At 52.0% G+C, this 17,216-nt stretch overlaps 1 protein-coding gene across 1 annotated transcript; it reads right to left on the bottom strand.

The window, feature by feature from the left end:
- Positions 1–2,770: 2,770 nt before the first annotated feature.
- GHRHR (growth hormone releasing hormone receptor) lies at positions 2,771–13,836 on the bottom strand. Its single transcript, XM_021689739.1, has 13 exons — positions 13,780–13,836; positions 12,045–12,147; positions 11,816–11,923; positions 11,161–11,258; positions 9,955–10,052; positions 9,128–9,260; positions 7,634–7,787; positions 7,315–7,375; positions 6,795–6,864; positions 5,996–6,087; positions 5,286–5,415; positions 4,681–4,722; positions 2,771–2,896 (listed from the first exon to the last, which is right to left on the bottom strand). The coding sequence occupies exons 1-13, from the start codon at positions 13,834–13,836 to the stop codon at positions 2,771–2,773; spliced, it is 1,272 nt and encodes a 423-aa protein (XP_021545414.1).
- Positions 13,837–17,216: the final 3,380 nt, after the last annotated feature.

The following is a 17,216-nucleotide window of genomic DNA, read 5'->3' as shown; positions in this document are numbered from 1 at the left end:
CCCCAGCCCCTGAAAACCTCAAACCTACTTTCTGTCACTACAGATTTGTCTATTCTGGACATAAATTCACAGAAATGGAATCCTATGATAGGTGGCCCTTTGTGCCTGGCTTCTTTCACTGAGCACCATGTTTTAGGGTTCATCCCTGTAGCACGTGTCCGTACTTGGAATTCCCTTTTATTACAGAATAATATTCCACTGTATGGATCTATGTCATTTTGTTTATCCATTCGCCAAATGGTGAACATTTGGGTTTCCATCTTTTGGCAATGAGGCATACCACTGCTGGGAGTACTCATATACCAGTTTTTGTACAGATGGAGGTTTTCCATGTTCTTGCCTATGTGCCTTGGAGTGGATTTGCTGGGTTGTATGGCAACCCAATGCTGGACTTTTTGAGGGACCATCAGACTGTCTGCCAAGCCAACTGCACCACTTTACATTCCCACCAGCAATGTAGAAGAATTCCAATTTCTCCACAACCTGGCCAATGCTTGTTGCTATCTATTTTTTCCTTCCAGCCGTCCTAGTGGGCTGAATCAATATCTCATTGTGGTTTTGATTCGCAGTTTCCCCAAAGACTAATGACAGTCAGCATCTTTTTATGTGCTTATTGGCCATTTTTATACAGTGTATGTTTGTTTTAAGTATAAAAAAATACAAATTTATAAATACAGTATGATCTCAAGATGGTTCAGAAATGCAGAGGAAAAAAAAATTTTCAGGAAACATACCAAAATATCAACAGTGACTATCTTTGGGTAATAAGATTATGGCTGATTTTTATGGCTGATTTTTTATTTTCTTTTTAAATCCTGTCTACATCTCTCAATGCCCTGCAATGAATATGAATTACTCTTATGATCTGAGGCTAAAGGAAGGTTCCTAGACTGGAATCACACCTTGATATTTGTCTGACCAAGAAGGTGCTGGGTAGTTGGGCATCGTGGCCACCAATGTGACCTTGGGTTTCATCTGGCTGAGTCTCCTTTCACTGGAACCCTCATGACTTTGAGGGTTGGGGTGTGTGCATCAGAGCAAGAATGGCAGAGAGGACTGGAAGGCTTCCTGGAGGCCAGGGAATGGAGCTGAGTTTCACACCACAGATCTGCTGTGGGCTGACCAAGAATGGGAACGATTTCATCCTGATCTGCAGGGTCCATTTCTGCCTGTTCTCTGCACTCAAATCTCCCATCAGTCTACAAACACATTCCCAGGGACAGCACCCAGTTCTCATTCTCCTCCCTGCCGCCAAGGATTAGGGTGGGGGAAGGACTGACCGTGATGATGCATTACATCAGGGGCCCTCACCCGAGTTGGGGGCAGCAGGCAGTAAGGACACAGGAAGGCACACAATGGAGAGAACATAAGGGAAAGACCTAGAATTGGGAAATCTCCATGCCGGAGAAAAATAGGGTAAGGGACCCAAGCGATTTCCAGAAGAACAAACCCAAAAGGCTAACAGGCACTGGAAGAGATGCTCACACTCATTAGTTATCAGAGAAATGCAAACTGAAACAACAATGAAATGTCACTTTACACCCATTTGACTTGCAAACATTAAAAAGCTGGGTAATGCCAAGTGTTGGTGGAGCTGCTGGTGGGAGTGCAGATTTTGCAAGCATTCTGGAGCACAATCTGGCAGTGCCTCATCACAGAAGAAAAGGCATATGAGATGACCCGGCACTTTTGCTCCCGGGTCTGTGTCCTGGAGAAAGGCTCACTTGGACAGGTGCATGAGGGGACAAGTGCGTGAATATTCACCTGCGGGGGAGAGGGGGAGACAGGACGGGTCAGACGTGGGCGATGACACCATGTGGCACCAGATGGCAGTCAAAACAAGAGACCAGATGAGCACACGGCAACACGGGTGGATGTCTTCAAAGCAGAACGCTGAGGGGAAAATGTTAGAAGCAGGATGGAGCATATAACCAACAAAATTTCTGTAAATCGAAAGTACAGACACACACGAAATACTACCTATTTTGCAAGAACACACAGAAACACAAATATTCACATTAAACACATTGGGATGTTTGCCTATGGGAGGAGAGGGATGGGATTAGAGATAGAGACAAGAGAGAACACGTCTTAAGAGGGGCGCCTGGGTGGTTCAGTCGTTAAGCGTCTGCCTTCGGCTCAGGTCATGATCCCAGGGTCCTGGGATTAAGTCCCGCATCGGGCTCCTTGCTCCTTGGGAAGCCTGCTTCTCCCTCACCCACTCCCCCTGCTTGTGTTCCCTCTCTTGCTGTGTCTCTGTCAAATAAATAAATAAAATCTTAAAAAAAAAAAAAAAGAATACATCTTAAGAACAAACTAAGCAGGAGGATTCTTGCGCAGACTAATAATGGGGATGGAACACAGCAGAGGAATGATAAAGGCATTTGTGCACCAGAGATCAAATCAAGGCTGTAGGTCCCTCCCCTTGGGGCATGTGTATTCACTCAAACTCCGTATCTATTCGTTTATAAGTTTATTGGCTCCTCTGGCCTTTGGCTATGGCCCAGAGTCCAGGAGGAGGAACAGGAGAATGGAGGCAGAGCAACCGAGGAGGTCAGAGGTAGACACTCAGGAACCCAGGGTCAGGTGCGGGACAGGTGCAGGACAGGGTGAAAGGGTTGCCCCTGCCCAGGGCGGGGCAGCAGCTGCGGCGGAGGTGTGGCCTGAGGGCTCTCCGGGGCGCTGGTCCCTCTTGCTCCTGCAGAGGGTGGTGGGCCCACTGGAGCTGCCCAAGTTCAGGTGTGGGCTCCAGTCACGTGATGTGGCCAGCCTAGCAGGCAGACGTCAACACCCTCACCCCAGAGGGGGAAGGCATTGTCCACTTGGTGCGGGCCCTCCGGGCGGGCAGCAGCTCAGGGTCATGGCCATGCCACCTCCGCGAGATCTCAGTCCTCACCTCCAGGGGCAAGGGAGAAGATGTTAGGAAGGTCCCACTTCTACTTCTGTGCTCCACTCCAGGGTATAGGGAGAGCCCACACAGGAGAGACATAGACATGGACTCCTGGGAGAGGAGAAGCCATGATTGGCCGTAGCTACCACTAAGTATTATCTCTGGAAGATACTACTTCCTCCTTCCTGTGAGTATTCCTGGCCATTCCCTTTAGCTCTTTTCTCTAACTTTTAGCACTGCCTTTATGTGAGTCCGGTTAAAGACATTTTCTATGGGTGCTTTCTTCCATTTCTGGCCAACTAACCACACTGTCCTCCCTGAGTACTTCCCATCCCCTGCTCTGGGATTCAGTCCTTCCCTGCTCACTGAACTGAACTATGGCCACTGGGAACCTGTCCAGAGGATATGACCTAAAGGGAGAGAAGACGGAACCCTGTCTAAGGAGCTGCAGGTGAGGGGACTGGGATTCCTGAAAGAAAAGCACCTGGGTGGGGGTGGGGGAGGACAGGGGAATCTGAATTGTCACATCTCCAAGGGGCTGTTGGGGTCAGAGGGAGCTGAGAGGCTGTGACCACCCCCCCTCCCAACAGCTGAACTTGGGCTATAGTGAAAGACAAAAGGGAGACAGATTTCTGTTCAACGTAAAGGTGAGCTTCCCCACAGGTGCTTAACAACAGAAGAGCTATTTATGAGTAGTAAACTCCCCATCACCAGAGTTATACAACTATCTGGTCTTCAATATGATTTCCCGGGACGGATCCCTTCACAGCTCTCCATGGAAGCCTCTTTCCCAGGTCCCCCCAGCCTCAGCCAGGGCTGTTCCTCACCCCTGTCAATGCCTACAGGACCCAACAGCCACTACAAACAGATACTGCAATCCTGTGTGTGCACCCAGACACCTGGTAAGGCCGTGTGAGACTCAGGGTGGCTGGGGTGGGAGTGAAGAGTCAGCGGAGTGGGAGCCAGTCAGGGACAGAGGTGGCAGGAGAGGGGCGAGCGCCATTTCACAGCTGACAGATGGCACGTGCACCCAGGTCTTCGGCAGATCAGAGCCCACGGCAAATCCATGCCAGAAGAGGGAGCCCATCACTCTGCCGTGCACACAGCAGCAGGGCCTGGGGTCCAGGGCACTAAGCTAAATTCTCCCACCTCTCCCACAAAGCTAGTCTGTCCCAAGGGACAGGTGTAAGGTGCCTCCTGGGTGGGATGTTTTCATTTTCCTCTCTCTGCCATCTTTCCATATTTCTACAAGCATATCGGCACTATCTGTCTAGTCATGGGTGTGTCCTCCTCTGTTTGGTCTGTTCTTTTCATAAGGCCCTCTCTTCCAGGTGCTTTCTCTCCAGATCCCTGGCTCTGTTCTCCATCGTAGTCTCTGCTGCTGCACCTGACTCTGTTTTCCTAGTCCCCTTTATGTCTGCCCTGACTTTTTCAGTTCCTCTGTCTCTGTTTTCTCTGTCTCTCCTAGAGCTGGCTTATTCCCTCCTCCACTCTCACTTTTGTTCAGTTTTAGGAGCACAGAACTGGGGGATCCTTTTAGACCATCCCTGGTCCTGAATGGATAGTATATTTAGTCCAGCCCAGAGGAGGGATGGATAAAGGTCATTAACAGGAAGCAATCAGGTTCAGCTTGATCTAGAAGCTCAGGGCAGACTAAGCTTCCCAAAGAATCATAGGAGTCAAGGTTCAGTTTGAGCTGGAATTTACAGGGCCTGGGAAGAAGAGAAGTGGCCTTAGGTCTGGTGGGAGGGAAGACTCAATGACTAAGGATAGCTTGGAGAGTTATATACCTCTTGGTTGAGGAAGCAATACAGGATGGCAACGATGAAGCCCTGTGGGGCCAAAGAGAAAGGACCACATCAGAATACAATGGCCTGGCCATAAGATGTCCACCATCTTTCTACTATCTTTTCCTCCACCTACCCGCAGGCTGTGGCCTGGGCCACGTCTTTGGGGAAAGGGAAGGAGGTGCCAGGCACATTGTTTCATGTAATCATCACAACAAGCCTGCTAAGGCTGTACTGTTGATCCTGTTTCTCTGATTTTCTTTATTTCTGCAGCTCCCAGTATTGAGCACAGATCCTGGCACAAAAGAGATGCTCAGTAAATGAGGGATGGACAGATGAGTGGATGATAGATGCATGGGTAAATAGGTAGGTGGATGGATAGATGGATAGATAGATGGAGGATGGATGGATGATCAGTGGATGGATGGGTAAATGGATGAGTAGATGGGTTCAGGGAAAGTTGAATGCATAGAAAGATAGATGGATGAAAGAAAGAATAACCAGCCTCGTAACCCTCAACCTACCATGAACTCAACCAAACCTGTGGGCAGCACTGCCTCCCTCCTGCCCAAGGACTTGGTGGGAAGAGTCCCTGTGGGGGCCCTCACCTGGAAGGAGCCCAGTCCCAACTCCAGGGGGAGGCGGATGCCCAGGCCAGCACTGTCAGGCAGAAAGTTGAAGATGACATAGTGAATTCCAAACAGTGGGATGAGGAGAAGCGTTGATTTAGAGAGACGCCTGCAGGGGAAGACAAGCCCTAGGCACCCAAGGCTGGAATTAGAAACTCCCACATGTCCCCTGCACACTCCCACTTTCCATCAGTTCCCCATACAGACTCTCTGCACCAGGGACCCTGGAGAACACCAGCCTCCCCAAACACAGTGTGGTACAATGCAGGGCTTCTTTACTTCGGGACCATGGATCTTGCTGTTCTCACTGCCAAATGCTCAATTTTTTCTAGTCAACATCTATGCATCAAAGTCTAGTTCAAAGACCACCTCCCCCAGGAAGTCTTCCCTAACCAAACCTCACTCCCATCCCCTCATCTAGAAAAGTTCTCCTTCCTCAGGATCCCACAGAAATGGACCCCAGCACTCATCAGTCCGTTTGGCCTGGTAACTGGATATTTGGAGCCTCCATCGTCCCCACTTGGGGGTTGGGGGGAATCTCCTAGAGGGCAGGGACCAGATCTACTCTCTCCCTGGAAGCTAAGGGAGGAGGACGGTTCAGGAGAGTGAATGAAACAGAACCACACTGACTCCCACTCCGGTTATGTCCCCAGTGTCCCCGAATGCACATACGTGTGCACACACATTACCAGTACTGAGACTTGGTGTGGAGGCTGCCCTGAGCCGGCTCCAGTTTCCTCAGCAGGATGCGGATAATATTGAGAAAAAGCCCAAAATTCACCTGGAAATAGAGATGCGGGAAGGTAAAAGGCAAGAGTCAGGAGTGGCCCTGGTGGCCTGGGTCGGGGCCTCTTTGGGAATTAGAAACCCCAAATCCTTGAGACAGAGGGGATGTGCAGGTAGAGGGCTGTATAGGTCATTGCTCTAGAACTTGTATCCTGGAGACTGGGGGGTCCCATGTGGAACTCAGGGGCTCAGGGGCTCAGAGTCCCCCTCCCTCTCCAGCCCCTGGAATAAAGGGTGGGGGGGGTCAGGCCTTGTCATGCTGCCTCCAGTGCCTCCCAGGGTCTACTCTGACACAAAGTAGGTGTCCCCCACTTTTGGTAAAATTGGGGGCAAGCGCATATTCCCCAAGGCCACGCAAACCAGTCCCGGCTGCCCTGTTTTCAGCATGGCAGCCGGGGGTGGGTTCAGCTACCGCCCTCCTTCCACTGCCCCCACACCAGCCTCACTGCGGTGGCACATGATCTACAGTCAGGCACCAGACACATCACAACTCTGAGCTAGAAGGCTCCCAAGTACTATGGAGACCACCCCCCTAGTTTTACCAACACTGAGGGCCAGAGAGGGCCTCACAGAGAAGCTGGCAGAGCCAGGCTGAAGAACCCCGGTATCCTGACTCCCAGCCAGGAGTCATGTTTCCTGCCCAAAACCCCCTCGGCCGACCCAGGGAGAATAAAGCAGAGGGCGCTTGCCCCAGGGACTGACCCCAACAGAGAGGACGATGGGCCCTTTGATGATCCACCAGTAAGGGGAGCTGTCATCCAGGTCCCAGCACCTAAGGAAAGGACAGGCCGGGACTGATGGGGGCACCAAAAATGCCCACCTAGCCTTATCTCCTCTCTCAGCCAGTGGGACCCCCTTCCAAAGGGACGCGTCAATCCATGCTAGGCTTACCCTCTCTCTCTCTCTCCACCTAGCTGCTTCTTGCTGGCCCCAAAACCTCCCCTGTTCCAGGAGGCCCCTATTTACTGTGTCCCCAACCCTCACCTCTCCCTAAACCCAGCACCCTGAGAATCTGAGGGCCCCTCCCACCCCAGGTCCTGCCCCTTCCATGCTGTCCGCAGTGGCCTTCCCATCTTGCGCCCGAGCCTGGGAGTTCCCTGAAGGCAGGACTGGGGTCTCCCCCTCCTCTCTCCAGCTTGGAGGACCGCCACACTGCTTGATTGTCCAGCCCACACCCCAGGGGGACCCAGCACCGTGGGATGAGGTAGCCCCCCAGACTCACACCACATCCTCAAAGGCCACCTTGCAACACACCCACAGGCCAGTGAAGAGCAGAGGAAGCCCTGTGGGGGTACAGAGGACACACAAGTAAGGGGTCTGCATCCTCGGCTCAGAGATCTGTCCCTACCTGCCACGGCCACTGCCAGCCACATGGGGCACCGGGAAGGTGGGACCCGGAAGCTGGAGGACTACAGGCTGCTGTCCCTTCCCCCCCGGGCCTTGTGTCATCATCAGTGAGCTGAAGGGACCTTTGGGTGAGCTCCCTGTGCATTCCCAGCCCTCCCCTAGTCCCTGGTGCCCTACCCAGCCTCGGTGCTCACCCCAGCCGGCAAGAACCAGCCACCAGAAGGCTCGCCTTGTGCTGGGCGACTTGGAGGCCAAGAGGCAGGTCAGGTACACGGCTTCCACCAACAGCCAGCTGAAGTTGGTCATGGTGGCGAAATGGGAGGAGGCCACAGAGACCTTGCACAGAACCTGTGGGCCGGGGGCCTGGCTTCTTCAGAGCTGGACACCCACTGGGGCCCCTACCCGACCCAGGCCCCTCCACCCTGGGCTGCCCCAGAGGGGCCGTAGTAGAATAATGTGGTGGTTAAGAGCGCAGATTTGGGATCTGCGTTCACATTTAGCAGGTATTAGCTGGGTAACCTCCCAGACCTCACCTTTTCATCTGTCAAAGGAAATACTTCCAATACCTTTCACATGGCCTCATCATGAGGATTGGACGGAAACTCTGCATATGAATTGCTACTATTTTCACTTGCATTCAGTCCTTCCTGACCCCATGTCCATCCCCAGAGCTGTGGATATGGATCCCCATTCATTTCTGCAAACATACGGGCCCTCACCCTGCATTCGCTCATTCACCGCAAGACTTGCTCATCGGTCGGGGGTGAGGAGCACCACCTCTGAGCTCAGGTGGCCTGAGCTTGGCCCCAGGCCCACTCACGTACAAACGGGACTAAAATGAAAATACACGTAGGAAATAAAAGGTGGTAATATATGCAAAGCGTTTAGTGCAATGCCGCCACGTAAGTGCTCAATATGTATCATTATTATTATTTCTTTCATTTGTTCATTAAGGTCATTGTTGATTTGTCCGCCTGTGTATCTGTCCATATCCAGCACAGTTTTAGTGTGCCTGGAGAGTGCAGGGCCTCCACGTTGCCCCCAGCTGTCTTTTATTTTCATTCTCCTCTGCTTCTCCCACCTTCCTGTCCCCCTATGCCTTCTCTGGTTCTTGGACATGCTTCATGTTTTCCTGTCTGTGAGAGTCTGTTCACCCTGGTCCCTCCATTTAACGTGTCCTCCCTCCCTCTCACCCCCTCCCAGCTCCAAAGCCACCTGCTCCCTGAAGCCCAGTTCTCAACACTCCCTCCCCCACTCAGTGGTCCCATAACCTGGTACATTCTGTCCCCTAGGCCCCTTGGGTGCTTCTTGAGGGAGGGACCCAGCTCTGCCTCACCCCCGCACACACCCACACCCAGCCACAGACAGGCTGGCATGTTCAGGGAGGTAGGAAATGCAAAGACTGCTGGGGCGAAGTGTGGGCTAGGTTGGAGTACAGAATAAGGAACGGGAAGGGGAACGTGGGATATGGAAATGACATGGATCGGCCCCAGGATCCAAGAACTGGCATGGGGATTTAGGACCTGACTCTGGGGAGGAGTGGGAAGGGAGAGGGTGTTTCCTGTCCTGTAACTGACAATTGCAGGGCCCCAGGGTCAGCCCCCAGGACTGGACGGGCCCATCTCTGTCTCTAATGCAGCCTTCCTTCCCCCCAACCCACCCCGGGGCCCTCCAGCCAGAGCTGTTACCGTGGAGAAGCTGCAGTGATCTGTGTTCTCCCCGTGGAAGAGGGTGGCGTCCTTCAGGAACACAGCACCTGCCTTGAGGATGAAGGTGACAAACAGCTGGGTGTGGATATAGTTCCGGGGACAGTGCAGCCTCCTGGAGGAGCGGGGAGGGAGGACGGTGAGCATGGTGGGAGGCAAACCGAACTGACTCAAGTCAGACCGGGCTGCACTTGGAGCTTCAGGTGTAGCCATGCAGGACAGCTGACCAGCCACTGCCCCAGGCTCAGCATGGGCGAGAAGACAGAGAGGACCAGCCCCTGCCTCTGGGGAGCTCAGAGGCGGGGGACAGAGGCAGAAAGGGCAGGGTGCTGCCCAGGGGAGCCTCCTACGTGCTCAGAGAGATGAGGCACAGCCCCATGAGACAGACAACAGCACAAGCCATGTTGTGGGGCTCAGACTCTGAAGTTGGGGGGGTCTCAAGAGGGGCAATGGTCAAAGGGTTGGGATTGTCAAGAAGGGTATCATGGGGAGAGGCAAAGAGGATTCTTAAAGCAAATGGGACTTGGGCTTCGAATTTTGACAGACATCAGTATATCAAGAACAAAGGAACTGGGCATTCCAAGCCAATCGAGTAAGTTCCACATGAGCAAAGGTGTAGAGATGGCAGGGAGTCCTGGATTGCAAGGGGTGGAAAGAGGACATGCTGGGGAAAGGAAAGGAAAAGCCAGGAATGGCCATGGTGCCTAGATCCGGGAACCTCCGGAACATCCAGGCAAGGAATCAGGCTTAGTGCTGTGGGCAATAAGGAGGCAGCGAAGGTTCTCGAGCAGGCGAAGAGGACGGCAAACCTGAGAGCAACCAGGATGGCAATGGCCACGGAGAGGGTCACGACGGAGATACTATGGCCCAGGGTGTAGATGATCTTCACTGTGGAGAAGTAGGATTTCTGGGAGGGTAGAGACAGAGAAAGTCTCAGTGGCTGCACTTTGGGGAAGGGGAGGCTTGATGACGGAGCAGGCGAAGGCTCTCAGTTCTACCCCAGAACTCCCCATCTGGGGCCAGGGGCACCCGTGGGAACCATGGCAAGCTCCCTCAGGAACAGAAGTGTTTGCTTACAGCCTGTCTCGCACCTGACCTGCTGGTGGGCGGTGGCGGTGGGGGGGTGGTGAGGGAGGGGACAGGGAGAAGATTGACTCTCACTGTTCCTGGGGTGGGACAGACAGCAGAGAAATTACAGCTTCATTCATTGGTATAGTCTTCATTCATTGAGGAATGAGAAAAGCTCACAAGGAAATGGGCCTTGTTTACTGACATCCTACTGCCTCACCATCTTGGGCACACAACGTCCCCCAAAGAAAGGGTGCAGCCAGCAATAGCCACAGGGAAAAGTTCTTTCTATGACCAAGTATTTGGATCCATCAAAGTCCAGCCTGGGCACCCTACCCCCACCCTGAGATGGAGATGGAGGGTGCAGCCTGAGGGAGGGGATCGCGGACCCCTGAGGGATGCAGGCAATCACCAAACTCTGTCTGTTTTTTCATCGGAAAAATGGTCAGACTCATGCCTTGCCTTGCAGGGCTGAGGGGAAAGAGATACGGGACTGGGGGTACAGAAGCACTTTGCAAAGGCCCTGCTCAATTTGGAAGTGCAGGGCGTGCACACCACTCCACGGACTGAGGACCAGAGAAGGGAAGGAACGTGCCCAGGACCACTAGGAGCCTCTGTTTCCCTGGAACCACTCAAAACTCCTGCCCTGGAGGCCTGGGCACAGAGAGGGCATGCCAAGGAGAAGGCAGCCAGCACAACTCCCACCCTGCCCTCTGCCTCCCCTCTTTCCCAGCACCATGGCCCACATGGCCCACGTGTCACCCTTGGGCAATTAGCAAAAGACCTGGGCCCTCTTTTTCCAGACACTACCATCTTCTGGAAACTTCTGCAATTAGTATTCCAACCTGCTAGCTACAGTGGAAATGGTAACCCCTCCAGTTATGCAGGCCACCATCCTTACAAACATCCGCGATGACCTTTCCTCCAAGATGCCAGAAGCCTCTTACCTCCTCCGTCAGCAGCTCTAGGGGCACAGGGCAGGCCACAGGGTAAGGTGGGAAGGGCTCAGACCAGCCCATGATAGTGCAATCCCGCTTCACAGCCCCTGGGAGGCATGCAGAGGTGGGAACAGAGAACTGGTTATCGCTCCTTCTCCCTCTCCAGGACGGGTGGGGGAGTTGTGGACCATCCAGTGACACTGGCAGGGTCTGCAGACAGCTCCTCCCACTGGCAGAGAGGGGGTATTCCTCCCTCCAGGGTCCTGGGTTCCAGGTGCAGCCCTTCCTCCCTCCCCCCACTAGGCAGCTAGTAGCACCTGAACAGTCAGATAGCTTCTGCCCCCTCCACCCCATAGACAGCCCTCCCGCTAACACCCAAAGAACATTCACTTGGGGTCAGGGCCTGGGTCCGGCACTTCCATGCTCTGCCCACCAATCCTCACCCCCTATAAGGTTAATGTTCTTGTTTTCCCCAGGTCACAGGTCAGGAAGCTGAGGGTCAGGAGGCTGAGTGAGTTGCCCAAGGTCACATGGGAAGACGGGAAGTTGGTGTTCAAATCCAGATCTACTGCGCCCAAAGCCAGGGATGTGCCTGCCATATTCTGGCATCACCAGATGAAACCACCTCATCTCCCCCACTTACCACCACACCCGGAACACTCACCTGGCTCTGAGCTGAAGTGGGAGAAGAAATCGGGGCAAGAGAGAGTCACCCACTCGCCGGAGCCTGCCATCGGCCAGCACAGCAGCCCATCCCACGTGCTCGGGCAGCCTGCAGAGAGAGATGGGAGCAGAGCAGACTCGGGGGGACGGGCCCCTCCGGCATTCGGAGTGATGAGGCTGGAGGAGATAAAGGAATCGAGAAGCCACCCCCTCCCTCCCAAGCGGCGTACCCAGGGTGGTGTTGGGCTTCCCTTCTGCTGCTTGCAGACACGACCTCTCATCCTCTCTCAGTTGGGTGATGAAGTCGCACTCTGGGTGCACATGGCTGGATACCTGCGGGAAGGAGGTAAGGGGATAGGCCAAGCTGATCGTCTGCTCCTTCGGGGCTCTCTGGTCCCAGTGACCTTAGGACAGAGACAAAGCCTGGTGCATTTCTGTGCCCCTGCTCCTAAGCACAGGGCCTGGCTCATGGCACTGGCAAAGGCACTTGGTGGAGGAGGGAAAGGAAGAGGGAAGGAAGGAAGGAAGGAAGGAAGGAAGGAAGGAAGGAAGGAAGTGGGGGAGGGAGGAAGGAAAGAAAGATGGACATTTGGACAGATGCGTCCCAATTTCATTTCATGGGAGTAAGTTCTGAGACACATTGAACACAAGTCTTCCAAAGATCTCCTGGAGCTGGCTGAGCCCACAACTCATCTGTGCGGGGCCTTTCCTCCATCCCTGCTCCCCTCCCCCCATCCTGCTCCCTGGATGCAATTCTGCACAAAGTACCTTGGTAGGCGGAACAATGCCCCTCGTACACGCAATGGCTACATCCTAATCCCTGAAAACCGAACATGCTCTCTGGCAGGGCCAAAGGGATTTTGTAGCTGGGGATTATTAAGTTAAAGATCTTCTGATGGGGAGATTATCCTGGCTTATCTGGGTGGACAGGAGGTCCTTATAAGAGGGAGGCAGGAATGTCAGAGCCAGATAAGGAGATGTGTAGGAGGCAGAGGGGAGGCGGGGGGAGGCTGGGGGGTTGATGGGGAGGTGAGAGAGAGCACGCGTGGTTATGGTGGGGTGCACACAGATGAGATGAAGAAGACTCCTTCACTGCAGAAGGGAAGGCAAAAGAAGTTACCTGTATGGCAAAAAAAAAAAAAAGGCGGGGGAGGGCAAAACAGGTGAAGCAGAGGCACAGGGAGGAAAGGTACAGCACAGGGAATAAAGTCGAGGGTATTGTACTAGCGTTGTGGGGTGACAGATGGGAGCTACACTTGAGGAGAGCACAGCAGAACATAGAAACTTGTCAAATCGCTATGCGGTATACCTGGAACATGCTGGGAAATTGCAGCACGTTCAGGGAGGGCCCCGACCGGCACCCCACTCTCCAGCACATCAGTTTGCCAGAGCTCCTCCAGCCCCGGGCGTATCAAGAGAGGAACAGTCCCCCAAATGCGGGAAGGGAGCAGCTGTTCTCCACTTACTGCGCAGGCCTACCGGGTCCCCGGCCATACCCTCTTAAGAGGCCGCAACCAAATGTGGCTCCTGGGATGCTGGGAATGGGGAGGGGTCTAGAGATTTTGTGGAAGAATTAGGGACCTGTAGCTCAGAGAAGACTTGGGAGACACGAGCAGAGCCAGAGAGGCCCTAACAGCCTCCCCCGGAGGGCCCAGACAGGGCCTGGAGGGAAGCAACGGGGAGGCTAACTCAGCTTAGCCAGGTTTTCCTAGTCAGAGCTACCCGGAGCCAAGTAGCTGCAAGGGGAAGGGGAGGGAGGAAGGGGAGGGGAGGAGGGAAGGGGGGGAGAGGGGGCAGGGGGTCTCTGAGCCATGGCCAGCAACCTGCTTAATAGGAAGAAACTCCTGTGCTGGGGAAGAGCAGTGGGGACCCCACCAGGCTCCAGCTAGACCCCCCATATAGCCCTGTGGCTCGCAGATCTGGAGCCCAGCAGGAGAGGTAGGAGGGTCTGTGTCTGCTACTCACAATTGGCAATGGGCTCAGCAAGCAGAGGATGAAGGCACCCCACGCCCTGCTGTCCATGGTGGGGCTCAGAGGTGGCTCCCTCAGTCAGCGTCCTTCCGTCCTATCCTCGTTGTGAGCCTCGGCCCTCTTCCCTCCCCACGGTCTCCTGTCCCCGCCGCTGCCACCGGCTTCTGCCTCCCCAACTCTGGTGGCTGTTTACATAGGCAGGAGCCAGCAAAGGGGACAGAACCAGCTAAATATTCACAGGATTGCAGGACACCGTGCCCAACTCAGCCCTGGCCCCGAAGTGGGCCTCCATGTCCCCAACAGGGAGGGGCTGAGCACCCCGCCCCCTTCCACTGTGTCTGTAAATCTGCCTGCGTGCCTGTCCTGAAAGCAAGGGCCCAGAGAGGTGACAGTCACAGGACACTTCTTGCCCTGGCAGGTCATTATTCTTTACCATTTCCTTCTCTGAACCCAGCCTTCTGCTGGCCCACAGTGGAGAGAGCCCTCCCCCTCCCCCCGCCATGAAGGAGACTCAGAGAAGAAGACCTGGGCCCACCAGTTTGGGTGGTGACCTGAGCCTCAACCACAGGGCTGCAGGTTGGGCTCAGGGCTATGGGGACGCAGTGGGGCTAGGGGGTATCAGGGGGGGTTGCAGAGTAGGGATGACCTGAGAAAAAGAAGCGAGATCATGAAGCCCCTGCATGGGCTGGCCAAGAAGGTGTCCTATCAGCAGGACCTCGCTTCTTTCCCCGCAGGGACGGCAGCCTGGAAGGCAAGGTGGGGTCTGCAGACATCAAGGCCCTGGACTTGACATAAGAACTTGTTAGAGTCTCCAGAAGTCTTCATGGCAATAGAGGGAAATGAGCCTGAACGGGAGGTTTGCAAGGGGATTCACGGAGCTAGACTGCCCTGAATAAAGCAAGACAACCGTTATCAATAGCAAAAACTAGAGGACCTACCATAGCTGCTCAAATTATTTTGAACCTGATACTTGGTCATTTTTATTATAGTTTTAGACTTTAAAATACGGAATCCCAATTGGCCCAGCTAAAGACAGTGTTCTAAGTCCCACTGGACCTCTCACAGCCTTTAGGGATTTGGAAGCACGTGGTATCTTCCAGGGCCCTGGATGCCACTTGTCCCTGCTCGGTCCTGACGTTTGTGCACAGGTCCGCATTCCCAGAGCTTGCCCAGCTGGATGCTGGTGACAACAGGCATATTTACAGCCTGACCCGAATCATGAATGATGAAGGCTCCTCACCCCCGCCTCGTGGAGAGTGAGGAATCATTTTACATCAGCAGGGCTTTGTTTTTCCACTTGTATTCATCACCAACAGCGTTGAAGAAAAATATTTTGAAAAGAAAACATGAACCACCCCAAGCCCCAGACCCCCTTCCCTCGCGCAAAGGTTTTCCTGTGCTTTGCCCATAAAAACAGCGCAGACAGGTGGCACACACATAGCCCAGCTCATCTTCAGGATGAAGCAGAGCTCCCGGAGGGGCAGGCCAAGTGAGGACTCACAGGTGGAAGAGCAGAACAATGAGAAGGTGTAATTTAAAGAGAAAGCTAGAACCTTCCATCCATCAGCTACAAATAAGCAACAGCACAAGGATACGTACTACAATTAATCACTGTTGGTAATTAGTGTCAATGTCATTAGCATGAATGATGGTTAATAATTGATATTGACACTTAAGAATAATTATTATCTAAATTAGTGGCTCTTCACAGGGAGCAATTTCATCCTCCAGGGACTATTTGGCGATGCCTAGAGACAGTTTTCAGTATCTCAGCCAGAGGTCAAGGGCGGCAAGGAGCAGTGGCAAGGTGCTACTGGATTGAAACCAGAAAAGCTATTGAACAACCTACAGTGCACAGGACGGCCCCTGCAACTGTATAAAGAATCATCTGGTTTTAAAGGTCAATAGAACTAAGGTTGAGAAACCCTGATCCAAGGATTCTCCAGGCCCATGGTCTTCCTGAATAGACCAAGGTCGCTGAACACCCCTCTCAACTACCTCTATATCTATTCAAGTTCAAATTCTGCCTCCACCACTGGCCAGCTGTGTGACCTTGGGTGTTAGATAAATTTTTTGAGCCTTAGGTTTTCCGCTTGCCAGGGTAAGTTGACAAGAAAAGGCATATAAATTACCTCACAGAGAGCCTAGCTCACAGTGGACAATCACGAATGGTAGCATGTAATAAGGAGGGACTATCAGCAAATAAGGTTAGAACAATCAATTTTTGTATGGAAAAAAATAAGGTTAGCTCTCTAGCTCACATTTACAAAATATAGGTTCTACAAGGTTTAAAGCCCTCACTACAAAAAAAAAAAAAAGTAAGTTTTTTTTCAGAAGGGGAATTTGTTTTTATCACCTCAGAAGAATGGAAACTTCTTTATATAAAAAATAAAAGTCATGAAGAAAAGATTAATAAGTTTGACCACATCCACATTTTTAAAAAAATATGTTCAAGAAAGGACACCACAGATAAAACTACAAGCAAGCTACAGACCTAAAGAAAGATTTGTGACCAATAATGACAAATAATATCATTAATGTTTTTTTTAAACATCAAAACTGTTTTTTTTTAAATACCTACAAATCAACAATAGAGAGAAAAACAACCTAAAAGAAAAGTGAGCAAAGATATAACCAGGAAGTTAGAAAATAACTAAAATGTAGGGCCAATAAACAGATCAGGGGGTGCTTAATATCACTAATGCTCAAGAGAATGAAAATAATAATGAGCTACCCTTTTTCACCTATCACATTGCCTAAAATTTTGATATCTAAAAATATGACACTTGGAAAATAATGTGGGGAAATGGTACTTTTCTACTTTGCAGATGGGAATGAACATTGGTACACCCACTTTGAAAAGCAATTTGATATGAGCTTTTCAATGTATATACATGAACATACTCCCAAAGCCAGAAGCTCCATTTCTGAATATTTGCCCCAGAGAAAAGTATTATGTAGTAAAAAACCAGAAAACCACACAAAAGTCCAATGATCATGAAATAGCTAAATAAAATGTGATATGATACAGTAGAATACTATAGAGTGTAACATTAAATACTATTAAAATACTATTGAAAGGATGAACTAAATCTATTTGTATTAACATAGAGAGATTTTTTTTTTAATGTATTTGAGGAACTTCTGCTTCCAGCCAAGAGAGTCCCACTGATAGTCCCTTCTTATTACATGCTACCATTCGTGATTGTCCACTGTGAGCTAGGCTCTCTGTGAGGTAATTTATATGCCTTTTCTTGTCAACTTACCCTGGCAAGCGGAAAACCTAAGGCTCAAAAAATTTATCTAACACCCAAGGTCACACAGCTGGCCAGTGGTGGAGGCAGAATTTGAACTTGAATAGATATAGAGGTAGTTGAGAGGGGCGTTCAGTGACCTTGGTCTATTAAGGAAGACCATGGGCCTGGAGAATC

The sequence above is a fragment of the Neomonachus schauinslandi genome, chromosome 12 (genome assembly GCF_002201575.2).
Source record: "Neomonachus schauinslandi chromosome 12, ASM220157v2, whole genome shotgun sequence".
NCBI classification, from domain to species: domain Eukaryota; kingdom Metazoa; phylum Chordata; class Mammalia; order Carnivora; family Phocidae; genus Neomonachus; species Neomonachus schauinslandi.
This window is presented reverse-complemented; position numbering and strand designations above follow the sequence as displayed.